Genomic DNA, 23,586 nt, shown 5'->3' with positions numbered 1-23,586 from the left:
TGAAAAAAAAAAGGAGTTAGATCATAAGGTGCAATTTTAAATTCACACAAGACTCCAAAATAATATCCACTTAGTTAAACAATATCTTTTTGTTCTCGTTTTACTCTTTTATACATAAGCCCTATGCTTATTATCTATACCATGTTTTTATCATTTCACTTGAACCCAATAGTTTTAGGGCAATTCCAAATTTCTATTTATTTTTTTAATTAAAAAACATGTACAAATAAGTGGCAATCAATTCAGGTAAGATTGTAGTACAAACTCAAACTTCAAAAATCTTTTTTAGAACTCATAAACTTCAAAATCCTATATCCATCTTTACGCGAGATGAGGTTGGCTAAAACGAATTTTCTTTCCCTTTCTTTTGTTCTTGTTTTTGTAGTGAAACTGTTTTTAATGATGATCAATGTATACTCGGAGAGAAACTTCAACTTCCCACAATTTAACTTTTGCTTTAGAATTTAAATTAAACTATTTATTCAGAATTTCTCAGTTCTAAATTAATGCATAATGAACTCAACATAAATTGTCCTGTCAATTTTAGGTCGACTCAACCATCAAAATCAACAAGTAAGTAACCAATCGAGCTACTAAAATTTTCCCTAGTTTTCCCTTTCATTGTTTTTGTTGATAAAATCAAACACCTATCACGATTTCATCTCATATGGCCAAACGAGCCCCGAGTAATTGTACACTTGCAGCAGAAAGGGTAAAGGATTTGAAATCTGAAGATGCATTTACTTTAGAAATTTACAAGGAAGCTATACTCCCAATAAGAGCAAGCCTACTAAAACTTTACATCTCTCACTTTCAATTCCCCACAAACATCATTAGCCATTAGAAGAAAAAGAAAAATCTAATGAAAACTTACAAAGCAAATCTCTACTCCTACATCTTTTTATGGCAACCCTTGCTACCACCTCACAAATTTGAGAAGCCAAACTAAGCGAAGAATTATGATCTTCTTCCCCTAAAGCAGAGATTTTCCGGCAGGGAAGAAGAAAAAGAAGAGGTCAAAGAAAAGAAAATTTCCACTCATAACTTTATTAGCATGTTTCAATGCTGTAAGTCTTCGCTTACAGTGCCAATACTTGACTTGTCTCCCATCCGCACGTTATACTGCTCATAAACTCTTGCACGGTTCTCTGCCCACCATTGTTCAGCTTGTTTCTCGCTAAAGCGTTTTCGACTGCATTTTAGAACACATCAGTCTTTTGCTTTCCAAGGGAAAAGCATTCAAACACACAATGTTACAGCAATCACACACTGATTGTTTCAAAGCACACAAAGATAACCTTTTTTTTTTGCAGGATTGTAGAAATGTATTCTCAATCCTAAACTAGGTGGTTCGGCTATGTGAATCTGTATGCATTCTACTTGACTATTATTGCTCCGATGCTAAATGTTTGTCTTTCAAGGAAAATTAGAGATCATCTAGAACTATAATGTCTCTTAACATCTCAGTCTTATTACTACATGCCACATGGGCAGCCAAAAATCTCTACCAGAGATGAATTCATTGTACAACAACCACCTAAGTCCCTAAGCAAGTTGAGATTGGCTATAAGAATCCTTATTGACCATGCAGCTGCATTTATGATATCTAAATTTCACAACGAAGTTTTGATAATATCGAGTAGCAGAAATGGGAGATCCACAGATAACCAACATAGAAGCATATAGTTAACAGCTTAATGCAAAAGAACTGAATACATGAAGGATCTTGTAAGAACACTAAAATAAGATCTTTGTCTCAAACTAAAACTAATATTTTGAAAAATAAGGAACCAGTCCAAGGATAGGAGCCATTTCTAGCCAGAATATTCTTAAAGAGAGATAGATCACTTCAACAGAGCCATAGCCTAACCATAATCCTTAAAATGTGCTCAACACAAATCGACAAGCAATTAACAGCAGAAATAATACATACGAGGAGAACATTTACTTCAACCAGAATAATGCAGAGAGGATAAAATCCCATCAAATGTAATGCCCTAAAGCCACAGTTAACGCACCTGAAGCGAACACGTTTAAGATCTTTGACACCTGCAGGTAAGGAGGTAAGTGTAATGTATACACCTGGCTCATCTTGTTCAACCCATTCGTTCTCATTACGAGAATCACCTTCTTTTGTTCTACCTCCGTTTCTTGTCGTTGGTTCTGGAAACCCTTGCCTGTTTTGAACAGCATTGCGATTACTGACGTTGCTTGATCCGTTAGAAAGTAGTTGACTGTTAGATACATTTGACTCCACATCTTGGAAAGTTAGTTGACTATGAACTCGGTCAATACATCCATTTGGTATGTCACTGGCAGTGAGATTGGAACCCGAGGAAAGAGATGTAGGAGATTTGATGTTCCGGGAAGCACCTACCGGCAACCTCTCAGCCATTTCCTTCAGCTATGAAAAATAAATACAACAAAACAAACTATCAGCAAGAGAAGCTAATGAAAGACAGGTCAACAGAAAATTGTGTGTTCAATACTTCACAAAGCATCTATATATTCATCAAAAAAGGGGCAGCAAAAAAACTACACTAAAAGGATACTGACGAACAATGGCACATAACCTGACCACTATGGAAAACAAGTTTAAATATGAAAAGCTCACGAGTCCTTTTTTTTTTTTAACTGGTAAGATTGCTTACGAATCCAAAACATAAACAAGCAAATCATAGAAAAACTCTCTTTTTCCCGCTATTGTTTTCCTGACCGAGTAACTTCATACTTTAAACTCGAGCTACATTCTATATGAACTTAAAAGGTTAGCTCCTAACAGTAAAAGTAAAATTTGTAATCATAAAATTTTGGTCCACTTAACTTTTGCAGGTATACAAAACATTTTGGAACTCGGATTTCATGAAGCTAGACATTGGTGTTATAAAAATGTCAATTTATTTCGGGAGAGAAACAAATGATATTCTATTTGAAATAAATGAAGTAGATTGTTCTCAAATAGGGTTATTGAACCAAAAACACATGCAGTTACTTTGTTATAACAAAAAAGACTCCGAAGATGCAAATTTTGAGAAACACCGTAAGATTAAAAAAGTCATTTAAGATGTAGAAGAGAAGCCATTTGCTGTGAACTCAGAAGATGTAATAGAAGATGGCAGAGATATTGGGATGCATAGCTGCATGTCTCCTACCACACACATCGGAAGAAATAAACACCAGTCTATTAATGGAAGGTTGGTCAATAGCGCTTAATGGGATTCCAACATACTTAAATGTCCTTATTGCCTATCCCAGCTATTTTGAAAGGCGGATCAACAGGGTGAGAAATAGGTCTCCATGGAAAGGAAATTCTGAAAGAGAATGCATTTGGTAAAATGGAATGATGTAATGTTTGGACTTTGGCCAAAAAGGGAGGTAGAATGGGACTCAAAATACCCAGACAACATAATAAGAGTTCGCTATATAAATGATTATGGAGGTATAATGAACACAAAATAGAGGTATAAAAAGATGTCATTGCCATAAATCATTGTAGAGACGATTTCTGGAAACCAAAAACTGTTCTTCAGTCAAATCAGGGTGCAATCTGGAAGAACATTTGCAAGTTTGGGGGTGGAGCATCAGAGTGGAGGTGGAAGAAGGTAGCAAGATAACATTCAGGAAGGACATTTCGCAGGAAAACGGAAAACTCAAGGATAAATTCCCTGTTCTTTTAAGAATCACACCAGATGAGTTGTTAGGTGGCTGATTTTTACAATTTGAACTAGGACAGAAGCTTCAATTTAGGAGGAATTTCAATGATTGGGAAATTCTGAATATCACCCTTCTTCTTGTACAATACAACACCTCCATTCATTTGGCATTGTAGCCATCCTAAATATGACATCATCAAGCTAGTCAGCCACTCCATACTTGTGGATTTTTGGAAGAACCCAGGTGAAGCAGGTATGGAGTGTCTGACTAGGTTGTTTGATGTCATATCTAGGACAGCAAGAACGTCAGAGGAATGGAGGTGGATTACAATGGTTCCATTGTACAAGAACAATGGTGATATTCAGAATTGCAATCACTATAGGGGTATCAAGCTACTAAGTCATGCTATGAAAGTCTGGGAGAGGATGGTCGAGATGGGGATGAGGAAGGATGTATTTTTCTCTGAGAACGAATTCGGATTCATGCCGGGGCAATTGACTACAGAAGCCATTCATCTTGTAAGGAGATTGTTGGAGGAGTATAGGGACAAGAAAGGAGACATACACATGGTGTTCATTGACCTAGAAAAGACATAAGATGAAGTCCCAAGGGAAATCCTTTGGAGATGTCTGGTATTCATAAGTGTAGTTGTGGCTTACTTTAAGGGTAGTAAGGAAATGTCGGATGGAGCCAAGGCCCGAGTTAGGACAAGGGATGTGACTTGGAACACTTTCTGATCGTGATGGGGTTGCACCCGGGATTAGTCATTAGCCCATTTCTAAATGCCTTAATGACAGACGAATTGAGATGGCATATTCACCGGGAGTCATCCTGGTGTGTGTTATTCGCATATGACACAGTAATAGACGAGATGCGCGGTGGAGTTAATGACAGAATGGAAGGTTAGGGAAAAGCCCTAGAATCGAAAAGTTTCAGCTTAAGCACGACTAAAACAAAGTACTTGGAGTGCAAGTTTAGTGTCTTAATGTATGAGTAGAGGTGAAAGTGAAGATTGAGGCACTAGTCATACCCAAGACAGGAAGCTTTAAGTATCTTGCGTCCATTATCCAAGCATAAGGATAGATGATGATGATGTCACACATCGTATTGGACCGAGGTAGGTGAAATGGAGGCTTGCCTCTAAGATAGAAATGCATCGCCAGGGCTTAATGGTAAGTTTACAAAATGGTGGATAGACCAAAATTGTTGAATAGGGTAAAATGTTGGCCAAGTAAGAACACATTCAGAAGATCAATGTAGATGAGATAAGGACGCTCAGATAAATGTGTAATGTGTGGGCATACTCATAGATACATGATTAGGAATGAAGTATGGGAAAAAGTGAGAGTGGTATCAGTGGCGGACAAGATGGTGGAAACGAAATTGCGATGGTTCGTACATGTGAACATGAGGTGTGAGGATGTGTCAGTAAGGTGTGGGAGGTTGGCTGTAGTAGGAGTTAGGAGAGGTAAAGGTAAGGCCAAAAAGAACTGGAAAGGTGATTAGATAGAACAGGACAAAAATTAAGTTGACTTAGACAGGACCTTAGATTGGAGGTGTGGAAGTTGGGGATTAGGGTAGAAGGTAGCTGAGTGATGTGACACTCTGTGTGGGAGAGAAGGGGGGGATAGTCTCCTCTCTTCTTCTCCATTTTAAGTAGTATTATTTAGTTTATCGCCTAGTTTCCTATTCTTCAATGTGCATTACTATCCGTTGTTGCACTTGTTTTGTATCTAGCTATTTATTGTCTTATTGTTATTATAATCATGCATCAAGTACTTCTATTTTGAGACAAGGGTCAATTAGAAACAACATTTCTACCTCACAAAGGCAGGGCTAAAGTTTGTGTACATTCTACCTCCCCAGACCCATTTGTGGGATCACACTGGTACGTTGTTGGGATTTTTTTAAAAAAACAGTCAATTATTACAGCTGAAGGCTAATGGTAGGCAGGAGGTTTGGAGACAAATCCTCGAGTCTAAAGGATTCAAGTTGAGGAGGACTGAGACAAATTACTCAGAGTGCAAGTTCAGTGCAGTAACTTATAAGGTAGATGTGGAACTGCGAATTGATACACAAGTCATCTCCAAGAGAAATAGTTCCAGGTAGTTGGGGTCAAATATGCTAGGTAATGAGGAAATTGACGATGATGTTACACATTGTATTGGAGCGGCGCGAATGAAATGGATGCTTACTTTTAGTGTCTTGTGTGATAAGAATGTACAGCTAAGACTTAAAAGGTAACTTTTATAAAGCAGTTGTCAGATAAATTGTATTGTATGTGCCGCTAAGACTTAAAAGGTAACTTTTATAAACCGGTTGTCAGATCAATTGTGTTGTATGGGGTTTAGTATTTGGCCGATCAAGAATTCACATATCTAGAAGATGAAAGTAGCAAAAATGAGGATGTTGCGATGGATGTGTGGGCATACTAAGAGAGATAGAATTAGGAACGAAGACATCCGAGACAAGATAGGTGTGACCTTCGTGGACAAAATGAGAAAGGCAAGACTAAGACAGTTCGGGCATGTGAAGAAAAGATCCACAGATGCCTATGTGAGAAGGTATGAGAGGTTGACTATGGGGAGTCTCGAAGAAATAGAGGTAGGCTAAAGAAGCAAACGGGAGAGGTGATACTTGGGGTAAATTGGACAATGCCAAAAACCACTTTTGAGGTCCTAACACATTGGCAAAAACCACTTTTGAGGTCCTAACACATTGCCATGGAAAATGCTATGGAAAACAAAAGCACCAACAAAAGTAGCTTGTTTTGGTTTGTGGCTGCAAGAAATGCCTGCTAAACTCAAAAAATTCTCCAGGAAAGTGGCTTTTCAATATGCAGTAGGTGTTTTTTGTGTGAAAGGCTGTAGAGTCAATTAATTGTCATCTTGCATGGAGTGCTCCAAGATGAACAAAAACTTTGTTTTCAGATAATAATAAAAAGTAAAAAAAGTTTTTGTTCATCTTGGACTATTCCAGCTTATACACATTGTCAGAATAAAGAATTTGCTTGTCCCAAACAGTAAGGAAAAATGCAGATGTTCGACAATTATATGAAGAAAAAGTAATAACACAAAGACAAGAAAAATTTGCATTGTTAAGGTTTTTTTTAGCACAACTGAGAATTCACAATGACAAAAGAAAATACAAACTCTCATATCTACCAAAAAATATATATATTTTGAATAACGAGAAAAACAGACTTAGTTGGACAGAAATTAATTTGTTAATGAATCAAATGACTACAAACTCTCATGTTGACCAAAACAGAGAAATCTTCTGAATAATGAGAACCACATTCTTAGTTGGACAGAAATTAATTTTTTATACATTAAACGACTGTATAAAAATCATAGGCCCATCCATACATGTATCTATGTTAGACCATACTACTTGAAAGAATAACTTAACAAGTAAGCAGTTGGAATTTATTAGAGTAAATGAAAGATATATTTTCTCAATCCACTTTTAAAAGTTTAAGTAGAATGCATTCTTATTTGTAGTAATAGTTGCAGCATCTCATTTAAGTTTTTGATAAGGAGCATTTCATTAAGTCAAAACCGAATCGATTTGCTCTAAGATACTCATTTCTAAGATAGACATGTCTTTCATTATAAATTTAAGCAATTCTCTACCAAAGATTTGAAGCAGCATACCTGAGAAGTAAGTGACTTGATCACTTCTTTTGCTGCTTTGCATTTGGCAGTCTCTTCTCCAGCAATGGCTATTGCCTCCTTTAGCTGCTTATTAGTTCTTTCCAGTTCTATCTCCTGAAGTTGAGCCTTGCGCGTGAGATTTTCCACCTATGATGAAGATCATTAAACACAATGCTTTTTCCATGAAATTAATAGTACATTCATTTGAGTCTCACAAATCAATTACAACAAAATCGTGATGCATAAATACAGACAGTTTAGATGCTAGATTCAGACTTCCATGAGAATGGAGCTAAAAAAGGCGCCGGAAACAGGAAGTGATTACTAAAATGCTATGATAAAACGATAGAAATAAATTTTACAGGATGGTTGACAGACCAAGGCATTACAAAGGAGTAAAAATTTAGGCTTAAAGCCCAATATGGATGAATGTCATAAAAATGCAAGATAATACGATGAATATGGACAAGATTACAATGACCATATCTGATCGAGGGGATAAGTAGCGCCAATTGAATGACACAATGCAAATAAAGGTCCAGAAAAGTTTTGTCATTGTCCTACGTAAGCTTCCTGATGTACTGGTTTCTAGGCGGGCGGACCCACACTGAAGGTTCCGGTTGCTCGATTAATCTCATATCTAAATATATATACTTATATAGAAATTTGAACGAATGGTATAAAATTAAACAGTGAGCACCCAGGCAACAAGTAGTTGCTTGGTGTAGTGGTCGTTTGTGGGGTGCTCAAAGTTGTACATTGCATCTCCTGTGGCCAGGTTCGATTCTCACTATGGTGTTTTTTTTAAAATTTTTAAAGACCAACTCTTCTTGGAGAATCCACAAACTTAAACTCCTGGATCCGCCACTGTTTCTAGGAGTGATAATTGGATGATTGAAAGTCACATAATGGAGAAAAGTAGACCTAAAATCATGCCAAAAAAGGTTCTCCCAGAAGACCTAAATTCTTTCAGAATAAATGTGTTCTAGTTCCAAACATCATAAAATGGAGAAAGAGGATACATATAAGTGATACTAACTAGTAGGTATAAAACTAAAATGTATGTCAGGTTAAAAGTGTGCTAGAAGAGAACACTGCTGATTTTCCTAAAAAGACACATTCCACCGTGTTGGAATGTAATATACCTGAATAGAACAAAATGTATATAGAAGATATTCTAATTTCTAGCCGACTCCACTTGATATATAATATTCTCTAGCAGACTCCATTCAAGACTTTAAAATCAATTACAACTTTGTAAATTTAAAGCATTCCTTTCTTTACTAAACTAACTAATTATCTATCACAATTTTTCAACACACAATACGAGGAAAAAATTAAAGAGTGTAACTTCATTTTGCATTAATATATTGAATTCCTCCTCCTCCTCTTAAGCTTGTATAATCGAAAACGGAAAAGAAAATATTTAAATACTACATACTTTCAGTTGTTTCAATTAATCGAAGTATTCTATTCACGCTCTTTAACTAAGTCCACGATATTTCTTCTGTTTCAATTTATGTGAAGGCATTTAACTAGACACATATATTAAGAGAAATATTTTTTTTTTGAGCTGAAATCATCTCATTGGAGGTAAAATGAAAAGTTTTAAAACTAAGTTAGAAACTCGTAGCAAAATGTCATTTACCTTATTACCTTTTTAAAATGGAGTTCACATTTGACAAAATAGTCATTTAATTATTTTTCTAATGTTTAAGATTCAACTCAATTTTATGTATTAAATTCCTCCTTATTTGAAATATATAGAAAATTTTAGTATTTAGAAATTTAAAAGCGATTAAGATTTTACCTTTGAAAAATAATTACACGTTGGATAAAATTATACTAGTAAAGAAATGTATCTTGGCCTAACTCAACCCCAAAAGCTAGCTCATGAGGTGAGGATTGCCCAACTCCATATAAGGAGTTCAACTTTTCCTCACCCCGCCGATGTGGGACTTAACACCTCACGCCCAAAACTAGTCATCTGGTGCGTGGATCACACACACTTTTAACATAGGGGCCCCAACATGGATAGTTGTAAATTGGGATGAGTTTGACCCTGATAGCACACAGAATTAAAATAAGGGACACGAGCAAGGTGTGTATGCTATGACTAGTACTATTGTACAAAAGGAAGCTCTACACGAAATGTTGATAGACACTTTTACCCTTTGTAAGTGCATTCCATGTTGGATGAACTTGCTCATAGAATTCATTTGTAGAAACTTCATTATTTCCTTGTGTTCATTATTTGACTTTTCTAACAAGTAAAACAAAAACTTCACGCTTTAGACATTGTGAGTCCATTATCATCCTAAGCACGATATTTTTGAAGGTCGAATTTAGTTCTAATGACAAATTAATTATTGAGACATCACAACCCTTTCATCATGCTTGACAATTTTTTTATAAGCATGCTTAGCACAAGTTTTCCAAGGTCTAGTTGAGTTCTGGTGCCAAATTAATTCAATTGTTACATGGTGTTGGCCTAGAGACCCTAGTTTCTCTTTCCTGGAGTTCCTTTTCTTGTTCTTTCGTCCAAATAAAAGTTGAAATTAGTTTTGTGGTTACATGATGTTGACCCAAAGACCCCACATTTGCTCTCTGTAGAGATCTTATTGCCATTCTTTCTTCGAGAAAGTAAAATAAACAATTAGATAAAGTGAAAGAAAGAAACTTAAATTGAATTAACCTAAAAGTAAGGTAAAATTTTAAATTAAAATTAACGCAAGTAATTTCCTTCTAAAGCAAACCTAAACTTCAGTTGGTACACAGATCCTTCAACAAATTTAAAAAATAAAAAACAAGAAAATGAAGGTTAAAAAATTTTAATAAATAAAAACTTCACTATTTCCTAGTATGGTGACAAAATAAAGGCTATACACTTGTATCAAACTTTTCAAAATTTTATTTTCTAATTTCTCAAGTTCACATTGTAAACGAGACACATTTCAAAATTGTAACACCTCGGAAATGGAAATTTGAGTTTGGAAGGGAAAAAATCATTTTGGCATTGATGCGGTGATCTACGAGTCTGACCTACGGACCGTATGAAGACCTACGGGCCGTAGGAAGGAAGTCACATGTCTTGGTTTGAGATATGAAAAAATGTTAACTCCCAGTAAATTGACCTATGAAAGAATAGGACAGATCGTAAGGCAGTCTACGGGTCGTAGGAAAGAAGTCGTAGGAAGGAAGTCGTAGGTCTTGGTTTGAGATTTGGAAAATTTTTAAACCTAGTAAATTGACCTATGAAAGAACAAGATGGATCATAGGCAGATTACGGGCAGTAGAAAGTGCCGGTAGGGTGATTCAAAGAATTGATCTGAGACCTCAGGTCTACGAAAGGATTTGACGAGTCGTAATGTGGTCTACGGATCGTAGGTGGGGTCAGTAGAAGTGATCGAGACTTGGTGAAATTCTAGACTTGAACTTGGATTCTACGAGCCATAGAATGTTGGACGAGCCGTAGGTAGGTCTCGTGGAATTGATCAGAAATTTCGAGTCCCAGTTGTTTATTCTACAACCGATCAGACTTCCACAGACCATAGGTCGAAGTCGTAGGGTCTTCAGGGAGTTTTTAATTAAGGGTGTTTGGTCTTTTCCTATCCAATTAACCCCTAAACTACGTCATTTTGTCCATATAACTATCCTATAACCATTTTTACCCTGAAGACTTAGCCTAATTTCTTTCATTCACTCAAAATCTCCTAAATTCTCTCAAGTCTTCTTCTCCAAAATTATCTCTTAAGCTCCAAGGTGAGGAGCTAGGGTTTCAAGCGTCAAGGTCTCATCCTCATCGCACTCTTAGGGTTTTGATTATCAAGGTATGTGGGATTCACTCGATTCTCTAAGAGTTTCATGCAAATCTCCATGGGTTCTATTTATTATGATTCAATTATTGATATTCAATCTTATTACATATGTTTTGATACAATTACAAGGTTTTAAATTGATTTCCTTTGAACCCATGCTTATGCCTATTTTATGAATATGAATTATGCTTAGGAACTATTAATTATGATTTATGAATCTATGCATTTTTAAGAAAAGAATGATTATGATCAAAGGGTACTTTTAGGGTAAAGTGTCAATGATTTCTCACAATAGAATGAAATAAATGTCTAGAAAGGTAAGTGTCTACTGTGAAAGTTTTACGATATCATGATTTGAAAGGAGTTACTCTAATATGAACTTATGATTGGATTGGTAGTCCTAATTGTGTCTTTCCAAGTATTATAATATGATTATGATTATGTCTTTTCCGTTAGGATTCACTTAGCACCAAGAGGACTTTGAGATGGAAGCTCTCCCGTTAGTAAATGTCGGTTCTCTAGAAGAAATCTCCTTGTCCCTAAACTACGTGCTGTCTTAGATGACCTAAGCTAGTGGATCCACTTAAGTTGTTAAGCAAAGAATGAATGAGATAAGTGTTCGACCTTGACAAGTAGATTCTCCTTTTCGATAAAAGGGCCATGTCAGATTTCATGTTATATCCCACAATTGACTATGTTTCTATCGAAGGTTTTATGGAAATTTCTCAAATGGTTTTAACTTTTAAGCATGCATTGACCATGTGTATGATTTATGATTACTTTATAAAGGCTTTTATCACATTTTATTTGGTCTAGCATATCATGTTTAAGTTCATCACACTATCATGCTTTACGTTTTATGCATTTCCCCATACTTAGTACATTCACCGCACTAATGCATATTGCGCATATATTGTCTTATAATATAGGGCCCGACACTCCTTCCGCTCATGGTTAGCTTGAATTGCTTTGCTAGTACCTTGGAGTGGTGAATCCTCATGCTTCGAGGACAAAACAATTGATGCTTTATTTCTTTTATTGTCTTTTCTTTTCAGACTTGTACATGGTGTATAGGTTACGTCCCAACCACTCTTATGGTGTTTAGAAAGGCTATGTCAGACACAGTTTAGATTTCACACTTGTGTATAGATTCCTTATATGATATGAGACTTTTATTGCCTATTCTCTCTTTTTGTATTTCTATTACGTCATCCTTATGTCAAGTGACTTGTCTAGGGCCTCTCGGGGTTCTATTCGCCATATACACCCTGGGGGTACTTTGGGTCGTGACAAAAATATACAGTTCCTTGTTATTCTAGATCTTTATAATAATTTGTGCTAATTATCATATGGGATAACCGTGCTATGCACGTAAATAAAGACTAGTAAGACCAAAATGCATCTCTTTGACGTTGTAAATGATGTATTTGAGTAATCATCTTAAGATCTTGATGCAAGATATTGTACCTCTTTCCATTTTAGAATAGGAGAGATACATGTTCTTTTTATTTTACTTCTTTTTGTTTTAATACATACAGGAACGGGATACACTTTCTTTTATTTCTTCTTAGTTCAATTTTTTCTATTACCAGCTTTCTTTTAGTTAAATTATTATTGGTTCAAGAAATATTTTCTTTAAAATAAGTAAAATGAATACAACAACATAAGTGTAACCCTACAAGGGGGTCTGGAAAATAAGTTAAATGAATGACACATTTCGATACAAGCTAGAAACTGATTGGCTTTATACTAACTGTGTATAGCTAAGAGAGAATGAAATTCAACCATCTTAACCATAGTTTGCATTTACCAAATAAAGCTACTTGCCAAATACAAGGATTTGAAATACGTTTTTCTCTCTTTTTCTCCCCACGGACTACAATCACGAGTCCTACAATGTATTTTCTATGAAAACTTTACTCTTTATGCCCAGTTAATCTGTGCAAATATATCTGGACACTAGACATAAAAGAACCAAGAGACCTAGAGTTGGGTAAGGATGCTACAGAGATGCCCTCCTAGACATTTTTGGAAAATGATAGGATGACAGATGCCTAAGGATAATCTTAGCTCAATGCTGTTACAGAGAAGACAAGCTTTGACAGTCACTTAATTTTCAGGTCCAAATGTAGATACTACTTCTATGCAGGTGTAAAACTTCTAAAAGTCAATCCACCACAATCTACAACGAAGTAGAGACTAGCATAGTCATTATAGGAGTAAACGGCTCCAACTTCCAGGCATGCACTCTTGCAAGCAAAACTTTCTTTTGATCTCTTGGCTGATTACAATCAGTTGATTGTCCTTTAGGTTATGATTTTAGCATGTCAGATTCATTGAAGAGTACAAAGCAGCAACAAGCATATCATTCCACAAGATAGTACCTAACAGAAGATAGCAGTAACCTGGAGGCTCAAGAAATTATTAAAACTCAGTATTAGAAATAGATAACTCACTGATTTTAGCTCTCAAAAAGTAATTTGATTTTCTCCATTTAATCATACTATCACGGGTTATCCTTTCAAAGTAATACTTATGAACTTGGATGAAGTTTTTCACCATTATTAAAAATGATTATGCATAACCATTCACCCTTGACCACAAGTACCAAAACACTATTTGACAAGTTTACTCAAGCCCCAGTGAACTCTGACTCCACGAATATGGTGTTCCCTAAAAATTCTAGAGGATTTCTTGCCCCAAGTCCAATGTTTGACATTCTAAATAACTACATTATAGAGAATGTCCAAAAACACTTAGATTCATAGAGAAACTAAAATCTTTATTTTCTAATTCACATAAGCAAAAAGGATATGGTGTTGAAGCAAAGAGAGGAAAATTCATCAGAAGTCGAGAACAGTTCATTAGACAAATGACATACCTGTGCTCTTAATTTGATAACCTCTTGGCTAAGGCCATCATTTGTCCTTTTAGCATCGCCCAAAACAATCTTTGGAGATGTAAGTCCACCCAATGTTGGAGTTGGTGTAGTAGAACGAGGTGGACTGGCCCGTCTAGATATTGGTGATGTTGCTCGAGAAACAATTCTTGATCCAGGAACTGAAGCTGAAAAGAATTTCTTGGACGAGCCAAATACAGGGTTAAAAGACTTGGAAATGTTGAGAGCTCCCCACTGAGAGGTACCATTTGGAATAGGTGACACGCGACTGCTGTTGAATTCAAGTTTTTTCTTCTGTTTGGAAGAACGGGTTTCAACATGTTTGAAGGATTCCATTGTAGAAAATCTAGCAAGTTGAGGTCGAGACCTTGTATCCAACTTAGTATCCTTGTCTGTTATGTCAGTTAGTGACTGATTCATGCTTCCTCGTCGACTCATAGAAGACTGAGAAGAAGCATCTGTTTCCATAGCTTTTTTCAATTTACTGAAGCAGTTGTCACAGACACGATAGGGTTTATTGGGATTAGGTGCCATTGATGCCCTCAGTGATTTTCTGCTGCTACATGAATGACAAAAGACAAGCCCACAGTTATAACAGTTGTGGCGTTTTCTTTTAAAGTTAAAAGGGAGACGACAGCCAGAACACATGGATTGGTCGACCCCAGATACCCATTTGTGAAGGCAAATAGCAGCAGTAAAATTAGTGCCACAAGCAATACTTTTGACTTGCTTGTCTTTTAAAGCTTCCACTAAAGTGGGAGAATTTCGGTCATCCGTATCACCATGACCCAATCTACCATTTGCCCCCTTTCCCCATGTGTAAACTTCAGTTCGGGAAGTCAAGACAGCAACATGATATGCTCCACAGGCGATCTCCTCCACAAAACTCTTTGCCAGCTTGCCTTCAACACGACGGGGTAACTTCCCATCAGCTTGGTGATGACCTAATTGGCCATACACAGGACTTCCCATTGTATACACATGACCAGAAGTTGTCAATGCAACTGTCAAGCTGTGTCCACAAGCAACTTGGCAAAAGTTTGGTTCGACAAGAGCTGCAACACAGGTAGGTACAAGTTTCGACTCCTTGTCACCATGCCCTAGTCTACCTTTATCACCATCTCCCCAAGTAAAAAGTTTTCCTGATGAACAATTACTTGAACTTGAGCTTCCCACCATGACTTCAACGACCGCTGCAGTATGCCAAACCCCACAAGCTGCTCGTACAGTTCGAAGCCCCTTTAAAGACTCCACTTCCCTAGGTTTAGAGACACTTTTTCTGTCTCCATGTCCAAGAACACCAAAAGTACCATCGCCAAAAGTAAATAGTTGACCAGCAGATGTCACCACAGCAGTATGCCAGGGACCACACGAGATATATGAAACGTGTATGCCCTCTAAGGGTCCATTTACTCTTTTGGGGACCCAATGACTAACTTCATTTCCATGCCCAAGAAGACCAAAATCACCATCACCCCATGTGTACAAGTCTCCAGAGAGTGTTACAGCACAAGTATGATTTTCACCACATGCAACAAGCTCAATGTTTGAATGGCTGAGTGAATCTATAAGCTTTGGATGCAGAACATCAGAATCAATACCATGCCCTAGCCTACCTCCCGATTCCTCACCCCAGGAGAAAATCTCACCCTGCTTTGTCACCAGTGCTGCATGTCGACCACCACAAGCTATATTTTGAACATCCAATACCACTGCAGACTCTAAAGCTTTAGGAAACAAAGAATCTAATTTGGCACCAAAAGAACTGCTAACTCTATGAGGTCCACCACCTAGGACACCATCCCCAGTGCCTTCCCCCCAGATAAAAACATCCCCCAAGGCATCACCATCATCATGACCAGAACCTTGACTTGATGAGCTAACTGCACTTGAAAGGCTTACTCTAAAATTATCCATTCCTATTCCCTTCATCTGACCATGCATGCTATCTGAACCTCCAGAAGATATGGAATGAACAGAAGCGCTAGCAGAATCTGAAGGGAAAAAACCCTTAGGAGGTACAGCATACATAATTACATCAGCAAATGCCTTATCTAGCCCGTTTTTTGGAGGACTTTCATATGGACTATGAAGGCGAAGCTGATCACCGCCATCCTGAAGGACATGTACAATCTCATCATTCAACATCCCAAAGAGACAAATAGAACCAAAATATTTTTACTCTATCAAAATGAATAAATTAAAGGAGATATTTAATATGCATGAGTAGACATGTGGATGCTATAGTACCTTCTGCAAGCTGTCACCACTACTAAATGGAGAATGCAGAGGAGAGCTTCTTCGTGTGTAAGTTCTAGGACTAGTAGCACCGGAAGAAATTCCATCGCTCCTTGATTCTGTTCTCCATTTTCTCTGGTGCCCACGAGATATTAGGGCCTTCAAACCACTAAACCAGACCTCTGCTTCATCTTTATCTTTACATATCTAAGAAGAGGGAAAGAATGATAAAGGTGGGATGATTTTGGTGCATGGACCAATTTCTCAAAAATGGAATAATAGAGAGCAAAGAATCACAATAATTTTTTCTTTAAAGGAAAGACACAGTAGTTAATAATAAAACTCTTACCAAATCCAGCGATCTATCATTGTATATAAGTGAAAATGACTGATACTCTTTCTCAGGTCGTGGGTACCTTTGAAAAATTGGCTGGAAATAGAACAGCAGCAATTATTCAGATCTGTGAAAACCTACTAACAAGATTTTTGCCTAGTTATGCCTGACAGTTATAGCAAGATATGTGTGTGTATATGTGCGGTGAGAAGGCAAGAAAGACAAAGACTGAAAGAGTCATACAGAACAACTAATCAAACCAATTAAGGCTTGTGGACAACCTTCCTTTTGCAGTGTTTGGACCTTGGTCCTATTCATTCTATCCATCTAATACTACTTCATCTTTCATCTACTCACTAGTTTATTGTTTATACAAAAATTATATTATCGCATCGAATAGAAGAGATAAATACCATTTGATGAGACTAGCCCACCTAGCACAAAACCAAAGCAAGTTCACAACTATTCACGACCAACACTCAAGTTCTCCGTGACTTTATCAGATATCACCTCAAGTTCCCCTTCTAGTTGAACCCCCCCCCCCCCTCTATTAAAGCTAACTATACAAGCCTAAACCAGGATGGCAGTAACTCCTACCTTCTTTTCTTTAGGATCACTAATGGAAAGGAAACAGGATGCTTGCACCAGGATAACAGAAAAACCTAAGGTTTATTTGCCTAAATAGAAGCCTTTAAGTCCCAAGAAAAGGTAGCACTACCATCTAAAAAAGTGAACTACATATCTGTTTTCTATTGACAGGTTTGAGATCGGAATGCTGAAACATTCTCTCACCTCTGTACCTATACCACACAAAGATATAGATACAGATGGATTCATTCGAATGATGGAGATACCAATAGAAAAAAGTTGCATGACAGAAATAGGCCTTTCGTCATGGGGAGAACTTACAGTGCGCTGCCCAGATATTATTCTTGACACATGACTTAGCTTCAGGTGTTTCTCCTCTTTACCTGAAAACCATATTAAAGCAGACTCATCCTGCAACCAGAATCAGAGTAAAATTATAGACTGCATTGATTCTCAATTAGCATATCAAAGGACACAAAGTAGTCCAGACTTCACACTAACTTTTTTTCTGATAGCTAACAGACAAAGAAACAGACAGAATAAAGCGCTAAACCATAACTACGGGACAACAAGGAAACAAAGAAAAAATGCATTCAATGATGTTGAACTACACCCTGCGGTTAAACAGTAAGAAGTACAGCTCTCAAAATGGTCAATTCTCTTTTTATTGTGAAAAAATCAGCAAACCTGAATAAAGAACTACTTTAGGTGCATATGTTTGAACAAAAGGAAATTTCAACTATGTTCAAGATGTTTCTTATGTGGGGAACAAGTGAGACAATTAGCCATCTCTTCTTGCACTGCAAATGGACGGAACAGCTTTGGAGGATGTTCATCAGCTTGAGAAAAATAAATTGGGTAAAGCCAGGGAGCATCAGAGGAGTCCTTAACAGTTGGAATGGTGATGGTAATGCAGCAACAAAGGAGGAGAGATGGAAGATTGTCCCAGCATGCATATGGTGGACTGTATGGGAAGAGAGAAATCAGAGGTGTTTTGAAGACAAGCAGAATGGACTTCAGAGCTTCAAGATGAATTGTCTAGTGTTATTTTATTTTTGGTGCAAAGAGAACATTTTAGTCCAAGCAGAAGATATCTGGGATGTTTTAGATTATTTATAAGAAGTAGAGGTGATAGACGGCAATATGACTAGACTGTAATACCTTTTGAAGGGGACTCCATATTTTGGATGTAGTCTACCTGTGTATATATAGATTAGTGTTACTATCCTTAAAAAAAAAAAGATAGGCTGCAACACACATTTTGGCTGACCTATGTACAGTAAGACATAAAGCTGAAGATTCCACAAACTTCAGAGCAGCTGCTCATCAAAAGGAGATTGTAGATGGAAATTACAACAAGAAATGTGTAGCCTGATAACCCATTGTATGGAATTAAAAATTTCTCTCTCTTACTGCTTATACTTTTACACAAGACAACCCCATCTCTTGCCCTTGATCCAAAAAAAAAAAATCAGCGATACCACACATAATATGAGCTCCTGAAACCGATTATCCACTAGGGCATTTCACAAAAGGCCACGCCAAGCACCATAACTCCAATAATTAGGCTAATATAACACCTCTCCCACAAAGCCTGATAGACTACTAGCTTCTGCTTGATAGAATCTAGAAGTTTTTGTTTTTGCCGTAAAAATTATAGAAAAAAGTAGTTACACGTCAAAAAAGAAATTAAACAACTAGAAGAAAAACTCCAACTCTCAAAAACATCAGGTTTTGCAGCCTAATTGACAAAAGTAAAGACCAGCATAGATATTAAACTACACAACTGGAAAAAAAGGAAAAAGTACATAGCATCTTAAACCTCATGCTAAACTCAACAAATATGAGAGAAATCTTTTCTTCTTTTTGTTTCGATAAGTACAAATGACAGAGAAATCTTATAAGAATATGCACAGATGATGAAGAGAAAAATCAGGGTAAGAACACAAAATTACAAAATAAATTACATAGGCTAAAGAAAGATGAACTGATACTTACATTTGACAACCGAAAGGGACAAAACTTCGGTTTCCCCCTTCTTCCATACTTGAGCAAGTATGCACCCTTCTTTAAAGCAGTTATGGCCTGATGTAAATCATAAGAAGTAATTACAAGCTGAAATGAAACTACAGAAGTCCAGAAATTTCAAACCTAACAAATAAACAATGGAACAAGAACCGAAAGTGAAGAGTCCATGCAACTTAGACTGAAAATACTTAATTAGACTTGATTGCTCTTGCTATCCAACATAAATCCTTTAAATTACTTGGCACATCAATAGCAGAAACACATTCCTAGCAATTTAATTTTTTTTTGAAAAAAAACAACATGCCTAGCAAAAAAAAAAAATTGAAAAATAAACATCCCTGGCAATTCTTTTATTTATTTTTTTAAAAAAAATAACATTCCTAGCAACTTATCACTCTTACTGTTTGTCAAAAATGCTATCCTAGTATTATTACTTTAATTGTCATTCCTCTTCCATGTATCAGATGAGTATTACAGAATTACTGTCGCAATTATACAAGCTTTCTTTTATCAATCATGCTATCTGAGTATTATTACCTTAATTGCTGTTCCTATTCTAGGTATCAAATGAGCATTACAGATTTTGTCTCAGTTAAACAGGCTTTCTTTAATCAGTTATCTGCTTTACACCCCATAAAGAGGAAACTGATAACGAATTATCACCACAGATTGCGTAAAGCTACTTCTAAACACTAAAAAACGAAACCAAAAAGTAGTCATATATATTAAAAATAATAGGAAATTCCCCAAGTTTTCAGAGCTTATCAACACCGAAAAACAATCTACTACCCTCACTTCCAAACTAATTAGGGTCAGCTTATCAATAACGAAATACAAATCAATCAACTGCACATCCTCTCCAAATTAGCTGGAGCCACTTATCAATAACTAAATCCAATTGAATCAACGACTCCTCAATCCAAAACCAGCTGGGACAAGCTGATCAATAATGAAATACAATTCAATCAACTACTCCTCAATCTGAAACTATAGTATACAAAACACAATTGAATCAACTACCCTTCTATCCCAAACTGGTTGCTCTCAACTTATCAGTAGCAACAGAACACTAGTACCGATGACCGAAACAAAAAACAATAATGGCTCAACAAACATCAATCTACTAAGTAATGGTTAAAAATGCATCAATTTACCTGCTCAATATCCCTTTCTACTTGTCCGCCAGCACGGTTAGCATCTGAATTCATTTTGTCAGCAATTGATATACAAAAACCAGTTCTTCCAAAACTAGCCCTAGAATCTCTGCACCCCAATACCGAAAAACACCATTCTCAACTCCAACCCCTCCCATTCATTCATCTACAACAAAAAATCAATTTCAATCACCTCAACAAAAATTATTCATAAAAAATTCACCAAAAATGTCCCAAGAAAGAACTGAAAAAACAATTCTTGATAGCCCCCACAACTTGCACCAGTTGCTCTTAATTTTGCAACTCGCTCAAAAACTATTAAAATCCTTTTTGGGTGTGAAGTGAATAATCAAGAACTGAACTGGGTCTTCAAAAAATAGAAAAAAAAACACCCCCAGATAGCTGAAACTTTGAAAACGACTGAAAATGAAAGTTTTCAGTTAAAAAAATCCAAACTTTGACTGATTTCAATGATTTTGTAGGCTTTTTTCCTTCTGGTTTATAAAATTGAGAGAAAAAAATGGGATTTGAAAAAGATCAGGTGAAAAAGTGAAGCTGTAGAATCTAATGTTTGATCTGAATTTTTCTCCAAAAATTGTGCAGAAGCAACACACACAAAAGTGCAACAGATGAAAGGAGAGAGAAGAGAACTAAGGTGGACTATTGAGAATTAAAAATTAAATTTTTTTTAACTTTTTCCCTTTCTTTTTTTTTGGGTTGAAAAAAAAAATTAATTTTCATTTATTAAAAAAAAAAAAACAGATTTTACTTGTTGGACTTTCACCTATTTCTCATTAATTACACATTTAATTTTTCAATTTACAGTTGAATAACTTATATTATTTATTTTTAAAAAATCATATTTAAATTATGACGTGTCTCTAAAAAGAAATCTTGATGAAAAAACATTAAAAAAATTTAAACAAAAATTCATTCATTCTTTTCGCAGTTTTCTTTCAATATTTATTTTTAAAATATTTTTTCTATTTCGTGGGAGTCATAAAAAAAATTCTTATGTTAACATGTAGTTTAAGGTTTTAGCTTGACTTATTTAAATTCATAATTTAAAAAATAAATATTTCCTAAATAATTCTCAATATCTCTTAAGGAAGAGGAATATCTTTTATTGTAGTATACTATTTGATGGCAAGTAAATTTAAGTTTTGTACTATGATATATCTAGAATTAAAAAAAAATAAGCACAAATAAAAAAATTAATAAACAAACTTTATAGTATTAAAAAAATAATTTAACTACACACAGGCTCTTACAGAAAAGGAGCTGTTTTCTCTGCTCTCATTCCTCTCTTTCTTTCCCTTATTTTTAAATTATATATATATATACATACATACATACATATATATATATACATATATATATATATATATTAAAAAGATAAATAAGAAACTATTAATTAATACTACTAATACCTATTGCAACTAACACTTTGTTTGGACAGTTATTATGTACTATTTCATATTTCCTCCGTTACTAATTACTTGTTCACGTAATTATCCATAATTATTTATTCATTTTGACAAATTAAGAAAGGATAATTTTTCACCTATAATATCCTCAATTAAATGACTAACTACTTTGCTATATTTTTTCATTCATTTCGTAATTAATAGGGGTAAAATGGTAAATTTGCTACATCATTAATTATTTGTTTAATAGGTGTGTCAATTGAAAAGTGGACAAGTAAAAAGGGACAGAGGGAGTAATATATTATATTATATTGTGTTGCATTATATTGTTATAGTGACTAAAATATTTGAACATATTGCATCATTCTCTGTCGTTACATGATGTCATATATTTTTTTAATTTGAATGATAAACCTACAAGAAATTGTAGGGTATGGAATAGAGCTACTATATATGAAAATGTAGGATAAATGACAAAATAATATTATTAAATAATATGTAACAATAAAATAAGAAGAAAATATTAAAATAACAACGTGATCATACTAAATTAATCGTTACATAAAATAGATTTTTTCATCGCTACCTTATAATAAATTTAAACAATATAATATAATAGGATTTAATTAACGATCAAAACAAATATAATATTAAAATTAACAAGTGTAAGTGACAGTAGCCAAATAATATTGTTCAAAAACAAATATATTTTAATTCATTTTCTTTAAAAAAAAAAAAAGAGCTTCATTATATACATGTTAGTAGACTGTGAGATGTACCTTAGGAATAAATTACAATTTAGTGGTCTAATTTATAAAACAATCGATAAAGCCTAAAGGTATAAATTTCTTTATTTAAATTTAGTATACGTATAATATACATAAGTTTATATATTTTTGAAAAATATTGCATAATCATATATACTTTTATAATATAGCGAATAACCTTACATTAGAAAATTGAAAAATTAAATTACAGTCAAAATTAAGTATTGAACGATAATTTTTATCATTTACTTAAAAACAATATTCATATTAATCATATCATATCATACTATTCTAAAAATAAAAAGACTTACATTCAAAAATTAAATTATCAAAATATCCATAAAATATTACACAATCATTTTATCATTCACTTAAACACTACTTATATTATTAATTTTGTATATAATTAAGTTTTAAATACTTATGAAAGATAAGTTTTTGGCTAAAAACATATTTAAACTATACTTCAAATATAAGCTACATTCTCAAAATACTTATTTGGGCATAAAAACTTCCTCTAAATATTTGAAAGTCAACAATTTTCATTCTTCTATTAAATATTGTCAAGAAACTAATGGATGAAAATATATGTGAAGTTAACGTGAATATCAATAAAAAATTTCTTACATAATTTTATCATCTGCTATAAAAAAAAAAAAAACTTCTTAAAAAGAATATTAAAATTTTTTGACACCATTGCTTGCTGAAACAAAAAATGTGGTGTGAGGATTCTTTTTCTTAATTACAAAGGATCATGAGGTGGATCTTAATTATTTTCACTTTTTACAAAGGATAGCTATTATAAATTTTTCTTGTCATAAAAAAAATCATCTTCACCTTTTTTAAAGGCAAATTGTAATCAATCAATATATATATATATATAAATGAGGACCATTGAGGAGGTGATGTGGCACCTCTATATGGCCTCCATTTGTATTTAGCTTTTTCCATCTTTTTTTTTTTAAAAAAATAATTATTATATATCATAAAAAGTTATTTAAATTTATTACAAATAAATATTTT

At 34.8% G+C, this 23,586-nt stretch overlaps 1 protein-coding gene across 1 annotated transcript; it reads right to left on the bottom strand.

The window, feature by feature from the left end:
• Nucleotides 1–720: 720 nt before the first annotated feature.
• Nucleotides 721–21,041, bottom strand: LOC101265608 (PH, RCC1 and FYVE domains-containing protein 1). The gene is made up of 9 exons (XM_004250861.4): nt 20,370–21,041; nt 19,186–19,272; nt 17,509–17,598; nt 16,615–16,695; nt 16,278–16,472; nt 14,010–16,142; nt 7,311–7,457; nt 2,019–2,404; nt 721–1,192 (listed from the first exon to the last, which is right to left on the bottom strand). Exons 1-9 carry the CDS (start codon nt 20,421–20,423, stop codon nt 1,060–1,062), a joined length of 3,306 nt encoding a protein of 1,101 aa, XP_004250909.2. The 5' UTR covers nt 20,424–21,041; the 3' UTR covers nt 721–1,059.
• Between the last annotated feature and the right edge of the window lie 2,545 nt (nt 21,042–23,586).

Source organism: Solanum lycopersicum, chromosome 11, assembly GCF_036512215.1.
Source record: "Solanum lycopersicum chromosome 11, SLM_r2.1".
In the NCBI taxonomy this organism is placed as follows: Eukaryota; Viridiplantae; Streptophyta; class Magnoliopsida; order Solanales; family Solanaceae; genus Solanum; species Solanum lycopersicum.
Note: the sequence above shows the minus strand (reverse complement) of the source record. Positions and strands in the feature narration are given on the sequence as shown.

What these genes read in the sequence shown, in the direction of transcription:
- LOC101265608 (XM_004250861.4), bottom strand. Translation starts at nt 20,423, where the DNA reads ATGAATTCAGATGCTAACCGTGCTGGCGGACAAGTAGAAAGGGATATT. An exon ending in TAATATCTGGGCAGCGCACT is followed by an intron (nt 16,696 to 17,508) that starts GTAAGTTCTCCC and finishes TTCTATTTCCAG; the next exon opens with CCAATTTTTCAAAGGTACCC. An exon ending in GTGGTGACAGCTTGCAGAAG is followed by an intron (nt 16,143 to 16,277) that starts GTACTATAGCAT and finishes CATGTCCTTCAG; the next exon opens with GATGGCGGTGATCAGCTTCG.